General features: G+C 67.2%; 3 protein-coding genes across 3 annotated transcripts; 2 read left to right on the forward strand and 1 right to left on the reverse strand.

Annotated features, from left to right (window-relative positions):
- Positions 1-40: 40 nt before the first annotated feature.
- Positions 41-837, reverse strand: MNEG_11654 (hypothetical protein; the record flags this gene model as incomplete). The annotated part of the gene is made up of 3 exons (XM_014039872.1): positions 41-67; positions 249-502; positions 738-837. 3 exons carry the CDS (start codon positions 835-837, stop codon positions 41-43), a joined length of 381 nt encoding a protein of 126 aa, XP_013895326.1.
- Positions 838-1,445: 608 nt separating this feature from the next.
- MNEG_11655 (hypothetical protein) lies at positions 1,446-3,182 on the forward strand (the record flags this gene model as incomplete). The annotated part of the gene is made up of 5 exons (XM_014039873.1): positions 1,446-1,484; positions 1,656-1,780; positions 2,065-2,366; positions 2,655-2,775; positions 3,062-3,182. The coding sequence occupies 5 exons, from the start codon at positions 1,446-1,448 to the stop codon at positions 3,180-3,182; spliced, it is 708 nt and encodes a 235-aa protein (XP_013895327.1).
- A 2,214-nt stretch (positions 3,183-5,396) lies between these two features.
- MNEG_11656 (hypothetical protein) lies at positions 5,397-6,557 on the forward strand (the record flags this gene model as incomplete). Its single annotated transcript, XM_014039874.1, has 3 exons — positions 5,397-5,448; positions 5,648-6,405; positions 6,501-6,557. The coding sequence occupies 3 exons, from the start codon at positions 5,397-5,399 to the stop codon at positions 6,555-6,557; spliced, it is 867 nt and encodes a 288-aa protein (XP_013895328.1).
- Between the last annotated feature and the right edge of the window lie 1,358 nt (positions 6,558-7,915).

Raw genomic sequence — 7,915 nt, forward strand, 5'->3', positions numbered from 1 at the left:
CGGGTCGGAGGGGAGAGGGGTGCGGCTGCGGGCGACGGGGTCAGGGGCCGGGGGCGCGCAGCGCCGGCTGGCACAAATGGAGGGCATGCAGGCGGCGGTGCGCCCCTCCCAGGCAGCGGGCGCGCACGGCTCGGCCAACGCAGCGGGTCGAGCCGTGGCCGCGCCGCTGCTGTCCCCCCTCCGGGGGCCGTGCATCGCAGCGCATGCGCGTGTGATGGTGGGCTCGCCTTGTTTCCAAACTTGTACACGCAGAGCTTGATGCCGCTGGGCAGGATGATCGCCTTGCTCGGCTTCTCCAGCGTAAACAGCTCTGCCACCTTGCCGACCACCGCCCAGTCGCTGCCGCCGCCTGCGGCTGCTGCCGCCGCCGCCTGCTTGGGGTCGAGGGGCTGCTGCTGCTGCTGCGGGGCCGCCTTCTCCTTCTTCTCTTTGGGAGCCGGGATCGCTATGCCGCCGGACAGGTCCACTTTCTTCTTGCTGGCGGTCTTTCCAAAGCCGCTGCCTGCGGGTGCAAAGGATTGTGATCCCCGCTTAGGCCACGGACTGTAGGCCACGTGGCGCCGCGTTGCACCACATGCCGTCCACACAAGGCGCGGCGCCGACCGCTCAGGCAAACATTGGTCAGGCGCGTTGTTTGTTGAAATTCAACAGCACGTGCTCTGTCTGTAAGCCGATGCAAGCCAGGTTCAGAAGGCCAGGCTGGTGTTGGTCCGCAGGGGGCACAGCAGACAGCGCACCAGCAGCAGCGCACGGCACCGCCCGCTGCGTTCGCATCACCGAAGCAGATGTGCCGCTGCTAGCCACCCCACGATGCGTCATTGAGCTCCGTAGCATCATTGGTCCTGGCTTGAAGAGTCGCGCGCTTTGCGGCGAGCAGCTTGCGATCAGAAATGACGGGTTCAGACCAGGTGTATAAGAAGATAGCACCCGTCCTATGCAATATACAGGAGTATACCGCACCCGCTGCAAATATCGTATTGGTTTTGTGTGTTTGTGTGTTGAACCGAGCGTTGGCAACGGGTGCGGGTGACACCGCAGGCTCGGCAGCTGGTCTGCGTCTTGTACATAGGAATAGGAACACCCCACCGCATCCCAACAACGAATGTCACAATGCAGCCTATAAGCAGCGATTGAGGGGCCTAGGCGCCAACACACTCAGGCGCGAATCTCATCGTCCTGCGTCGTGTCAGGAGCGTGGGCGCTGCGGGGACGTAAAGATGTCTTCAAGACACGTGTTTGCCCTTGGTCGGGCCCTGTCGTTGACAAATCTCCAGCCTGGCAGCGCGGCCCTCGTTGCTGCAGGCCGCGGGGGCCCCTGGGAGCAGCATTGCAGCAGCCAATTCAGAGCTTTGAGCAGCAGTAGTGGCGCGAGCCAGGCGTCGGCGCAAACAGCCATCTCCAACGCCGCGACAGCGACCGCCGCATCCGCATTTTCGCGCCCCTTCATGTTTGACGTTCCGTCCCCGAGGATCAGGGCGCTGCTGGTACGCCCGTCGCGCATGCTATGGGCTATGCATTCCGTCCGTCCTCCTGCCCCCCCCCCCTTCCCCGTGCGCGCGCCGGCGCTTGCCTGCTCGCTGACCGTGCAGCCGCTGGTTGCTACTACCCACAACCACCATGCCGTTCCCCCCCTCCTGACGGCGTGCCGCCCCCAGGTCGACGCGGCCGGCACGCTGCTGATCCCCAGCGAACCGGTGACTGAGGTCTACCTGAGGGCGGCCGCGAAGCACGGGGTCAAGATCCAGCTCAGCGAGCGCGAGGTGCTGGACAACTTCCGCCGGTGGGCAAGCGACTCTGGCGCCCGCGGCCGGGCGCACGCACACGCGCACTGTTCACACGCGCGCCCGAGCCGCAGCCGCTGGGCACCTTTTGGCGCCAACGCCTGCAGCAGACGCCCGTTACATGCGCGCGCGCCGCCGCGCTCTGCTAACATCCACGCACCAGCACTGGGCGCCGCTACTGGCAGTTGTCAAACCCGGACTGGCCTGTTCCCTGCCTCCCCCGCTCTCTGAAACCCCTGAATCCGCTGGATCGCCCCCCCTCCCCGCCTCCTCGCCCCCCCAGCGCCTACAACATGCCATGGGGCGGCAGCAGCCTGCGGTACGTGGACGACGCCCGCCCCTTCTGGCGCCGCGTCGTGGCGCTGTCCGTCGGCTCCACCAACCAGGCCGTCTTTGAGGACATATACCAATACTACTCCGAGGGCCGCGCCTGGACGCTCGCGCCCGGCGCCGCCGCCGCGCTCTCGCGCCTGCGGGCGTCGGGCGTCAAGCTGGCGGTGTGCAGCAACTTCGACACGCGGCTGCGGCCCGTGCTGCGCGCGCTGCGGGTCGACCACCTCTTCCACGCGATCGTCGTGTCCGCGGGTGCGGCCCAGGGGAGGCGGGGGTTCAAGGGGGTGCGGCAAGAGGGGGCTTGCGGCGGCAGCGGGGAGCAGGGGGACCCGTGGCAAGGCCATGCCGGGCGTGTTGCTCGGCGACGAGGGCCGCGGGCCTGCGGACGCCGCGGCGCGTGTACAAACGCGTCTGCAGCGCCTGCTCATGGCTGCAGCAAGCAAGCAGTTGAAAGCGGCGGGCGCAGGCTCACGACGACCCCTCAACACGCCGCCCCGCACCCTGGTGCCCCTCCACCTGACTTGACCCGTGCGCCCGCAGAGGTGGGCGCCGAGAAGCCGTCGCCCATCATATTCGAGGCGGCCGTGCAGCAGCTGGGCGTCAAGGCATCTGAGTGCATTCACGTTGGTGACGACCGCCGCAACGACGTCTGGGGTGGCAGGTGCGCCACCATGGTCGGTCGGGTTGAAAGAGCGCTTGTTGCTGAATGCGCAACGTGCCCGCTCTCTGAAGCTTGGCCTGTGCGCGGCCGCGCCAGCTGGTTGCGGCGCGCGCGATTCAGCGGCGTGGGTGCGCATGAAACGGGGCGACGGCCGCCGCCGCCCCCCCTCTCCCAGCCTTTGGCGAGTTTGAAAGCACGGCTTCTGGCTTTCTTACACATGTGTGGTCGCAGCACCTGCCCGACACGCGCAGCTAATCTTGCCCCCCCCCACTTGACGCGCGCACAGGGATGCCGGCGTGACCGCCTGGCTGTGGGGGCAGGACGTCCATTCCTTCGACGAGGTCGCGCGCCGCGTGCTGCACATGCAGCAGGCGGGGCTGTTTGCGTCCTGGGAGGATGACGAGTGAGCCGCCCACTTGATGTACACGAGAGGGCCTGGATGCAGGGGCCGCGCCGACCTGAACCGTGCGGCCGCCTGCCTCCTCGGCCGATCTGGGCGCCGCCTGCCCCGCTGTCCCTGGTTCCACTGGCATCGCCAGGGCCGGCACGATGCGGGCGTGCGCACGCGCCGAGAAGCGCCGCGCCCCGCCGCCGCAAGCTTTCGCAGAACCCAGCCAATCCTCCGCCGCCGCGCCGGCCGGCGCGCGCTCTCCCCGTGCACTCGGCCCAAGGCATTTTCCACATACCCTTGGGGGCATACTGTTGGCCTGCCAATCTTTCGTTTGAAACCCTCTCATTTGGCAGCGGCGGTCTCCTCCCGGGGACCGCTGCCGTCGGGATGGCGGCCCCACAGCCGGCCCCATCCCCCCACCCCAGCACTCGTGTCCGTGGCCACCTGCAAGCTCGCGCCTGCTCTGAAGTCGCTGGCAATACTGTCCTTACCGAGTCACCCGCCGTGCCTGCTGCGCAGCCGGGCCGGCGGGCGATCTGTGCGTGCGCTTTGTTGGGGGCTCCGCCATACAACATTACGGTTTGGAATAATCTTGTTCTCCAAACAAGCCGCATTCTGCTGAGACGTCGGACGCGCCCTCGCCCGGGGCTGCTCTTGCTAGATTTGGTGACTGTTTTCCGGAAGGAAGGGGAGAGGTCGCGAGCGTGCGAACGTGCGAGTGCGACGGTCCCGCGGCCAACCGCCTGATCAGCTGCAGGCCGTCGGGCAGTCAGAGAGGGCGCCGGGCCTAGCTGCGACGGCTCCAACAGCCTGGCGCTGCCCGGCGCCTGCGTTGCCCATTCTACCAGGTGATACAAACGCACCCCTGTTCTGCGTGCATGGACGGACGAGCCGAAGTCACCCTGCTGATGGGAGTGCCTTGCAACAGATCCCTCATTACGGCAATGCCGGCGCCAGGGATCATGCTCAGGCTGCAAACAACTACTCGACTGAACAATGCTTTGCTCACGCACGCGTGCTTTCGTGCGCATGTGTTCCTGCGAGTCAGCGTGCGATGGTGCACTTACGCCTGTTGAGTGACGGGCGTTGCTGTACACACTCTTGGAGGGCACTCTTGGCAGGGCTGGCACCGCCATGCCGCCCCATCGGCTCCAGCTGCCTTGAAACCGCGTGTCTTGTGGCTTTGAGAAACCCTGGTGGCACCGTGCACAGTGCAGTACCAGCATGCCTTCCCCAAGGGCCCATGCCTGTCGAATGTTGGTGGATTTGTGCTGGGGCGTGTGATTGTGCATGTGTAACCAATCACTCTCCACACGACAAGTTGAAATTATGCAGTGGTTGCAGCGGCGGATCACGTGCAAGGATGTCCTCGCATGCTTACCCTTTCCTCCCTTACCCTCTTGCAACCACGTGCGACAAGACAGCAGACAGCCGGCTGCGATGAAAGACGCAATGCTGAGACCGATATCGATGCCCTTTCCAATTTTGGTGGGACTTTTGCCTGATATGTTGGCAGTCCGATATACGTGACCATGGGTGGTGCTGTGGAGCTGACCACGTTGACCAAGGCTTGGCTGGTAGAGAGCGAAGAGAGAGCCATGCCAGCAACAAACGTGGAGTGCGGTGTACCAGAGAAGAAGATGCAGAGTGGCAGAGGTCGCAGCGACGTCCAAGGCCTGGCGTGGTCCCGGTGACACCGGCAGCACCACAACAACATGAGCCTCAGCCACGGAGAGAGCAGGTTGCGCAGCTGCCACACCCTCTTTGGCATGATTGTGCGTCCAGCTGCATCGACAATCTCAGGGAATGGAGCCAATTTCACTTGTGTAAGCTCTTAGCATCGAAAAACGTTCATGCACCGCGCGCCCAGTGTGATCATCCAAGCGCAGCAGCGACAGCAGCAGGACGGCTTGATAATTTCAATTGCTACTGAGACGGATTATTTGGGCTTGCTCATGGAGGCGTGAAAAGGAACAGAGCGCATGTGGCTGGGATGGCCGCACTCTGCACCCCTCCAACGCGCTAGGGCAAGCAACAGCGTGCTGATAGGATGCGATTCATCGGCTAGGTGCGTCCAGCAATCAACGCTGATCACTTGGCGCAGCGATGGGTGCTTCAATTACTTTCGGTGCTGCATCAACCATTGGCCCTGCGTTCAACATACATTTCAGCCTGCCGTCTCACATTGATATGCTTCAACCTTGCCCTGCAGATGTCAAGCATTGCCGGCATGCTCGCCGGCCGGGCGCGCGTTGCTGCGAGAGCATGCGGCGTCGCATCAGGTGCGGTTGCGCTCCCAGAATGTCAAGTGGGCTCCACGTTGGCAGGCTCAATGGTTGAGGAACATTGTGAAATTCAATGAAACTTGAACAGCCACCAACAGCTGACCCTTGCTGCTACGATCCCTGTCTGTTTTGCAGGCCGCTGGACGGCGGGGGCCTTCGCCCCGTCCGGTTGCCGCTGGCGGGTTTGGGCCCTCAGACCAGGATGCCGACGGTGCCGGCGATGACGGCGCCAGCACTCAGCGCGGCCTTGGTGCTGATGGAGCGGCGGCGCCGGCGGCAGCCCATCGGCGGCGGCCGCGGCCACTGGACGACCGAGCGCTGACGGCCGCGATCAAGGGCTGCGGGAGCTGGGAGCAGCTGGACAGCCTGCTCGAGCGCCAGCAGCAGCAAGCGCGCCGCCTCAACGCGCTCCACGCGAGCGCCCTGCTGACGCACGCCGCGCAGCTGGTGGCGCGCCTGCCGCCCGCGCGGCGCGCGGCGGCGCTCGGGGCGGGGCAGCTGCCGGCCTTTGTGCAGCGCGCCGCGCTCGTCGCGGACGCGCTGCTGCCAGAGTGCGACGCGCGGGGGCTCGCCAACATCCTCTGGGCAACCGCGAGTCTGCAGCAGGCGCACGGCGCGACACGCGCATGGCTCGCGCGTTGGGCGGCGCTGGCAAGCGGCCGCCTGGGGGAGTTCGACGCGCAGCAGCTGTCGGTGACCCTTTGGGCGCTGGCAGAGCTGGAGATGGGCGGCGCGCAGCAAACTGCCGCCGGCGGCAGCGCTGGCAGCAGCAGCAGCGGCGGCGGCGGCGGCGGCGGCAGCCCTGTGTCTGGCAGCCAAGAGCGGCTGCTCGTCGCGGCCGTGGTGGCGCGGCTGGGGCAGCCGGGCGTAACGCCGCGCCTGACGCCGCAGGGCGCCAGCAACGCGGTGTGGGCGCTGGCGAAGCTGGGCGCGGCGCCGCCCGCCGACGGGAGGGTGGGCTGGTACGATGGACTGCTGGCGGCGGCTGCGGCCGGCCTGCCGCGCGCGAGCGACCAAGCGGTGGCCAACCTGCTTTGGGGCTGCGCCAGGGCCGGCCATTTCCCGACCTCGACATTCTTGCGAGCGGCGACGGAGAGGCTGTCTGAGCTGGCAGGCGACGAATTGCACGCTGCGCGAGGCGAGGAGTTGTGCGTCGCCAGTGGCGGCAATGGGGCCGGCAGCGACGCGACGCAGCAGCATCGGAGTCATTTGCAGCGCAACCCTGGCTGGCTGGGGCAAGGCGGACTGCATGAGGGGCAGTGGCAGCAGCAGGAGGGGCGACAAGAGCAGCAGGAGGGGCGACAAGAGCAGCAGGAGCGGCATCGAAGACAGCAACAGCAGCAGCAGGGGCGGCAGAGGCTGGGCAAGCAGGCGCTGTCCATGAGCTTGTGGTCATTGGCGACATTGTTGCGGCTGCGGCGCGTCGGCGGCAGCGGCGCCAGCGGCGCCGGCAGCACCCCCCTTGACCATGCGGGTGCAGATGGCAGCTCCTGGGGCTCCCCGACCGTCAGCAGTAGTACAAGCAGCGGCACCGACCCACAAGTGAACAGCAGCATGGCGGGGGTTTCAAGCCCCGAAAGCGACAACAGCAGCAGCAACAGCAGCAGCAGCAGCAGCAGCAGCAGCAGTAGCAGCAGCAGCAACGTCGATCCAGTGGCAGCTGTCGCCGGCGGCGCTTTGGACAGGGCCGTCGCAGCCGACGCCGGGGGAGCTGTCTTGGTGGATTGCGCAGAGGTGCTGCTTGGCATCACCCGCGGCAAATTGACGTTCATGACTGACCAGCAGCTCTGCAACTGCGTCTGGGCGGCTGGCGTGCTTGTCGAGCAGCAGCAGCAGCAGCAGCTGCAGCAGCAGCAGCAGCAGGAGCAGAGAGGGCGGCAGCGGTTGCCACACCTGGACCCTGGGTGGCAGCAGGAGCTGTGCACTGAGCTGGGGGCGCGCGCGGCGCGGCTGAGCGACCAACAGCTGTACAATCTGCTGTGGGCCGCCGCCTGGCTGCGCCTGCGCCCGCCTGCGTCAGTCCTGGAGGCGCTGCTGTCGGCGCACGCCGCGCGGCTGCAGCAGTGCGGCCAGCGCGCGCTGACGGGCTCCCTCGCGGCGGTCGCGCGGATCGGGTACCGGCCGCACGCGCCGTGGCTGCGCGCGTGGCTGTCGGAGGTCGCGCGGCGGCGCTACGGCGCGGCGCCGGCGGCAACCGTTGAGGCGCTGGCCGCCCTCGCGGCGATCGGCTACCCGCCGCCCGAGGACTGGTGGGAGGGCCTCTGGGCGGCGACGCAGCCGCGGCTGCATGCGTACAGCTGCGCGCAGCTCGGGGCGCTCGGCGCGTCGCTCGGCGCGCTGCGCGCGGCGCCGCCGGCCCCGTGGCTGGCGGCATACCGCGCGGCGGCGGCGGCGCGGCCGGCGGGGGAGTGGGGCGCGAACGACCTCGCGCGCGTGCTGCGGGCGGCGGCGCGCTCCTCTGCGC

Source organism: Monoraphidium neglectum, assembly GCF_000611645.1.
Source record: "Monoraphidium neglectum strain SAG 48.87 unplaced genomic scaffold scaffold02848, whole genome shotgun sequence".
Classification (NCBI taxonomy): Eukaryota; Viridiplantae; Chlorophyta; class Chlorophyceae; order Sphaeropleales; family Selenastraceae; genus Monoraphidium; species Monoraphidium neglectum.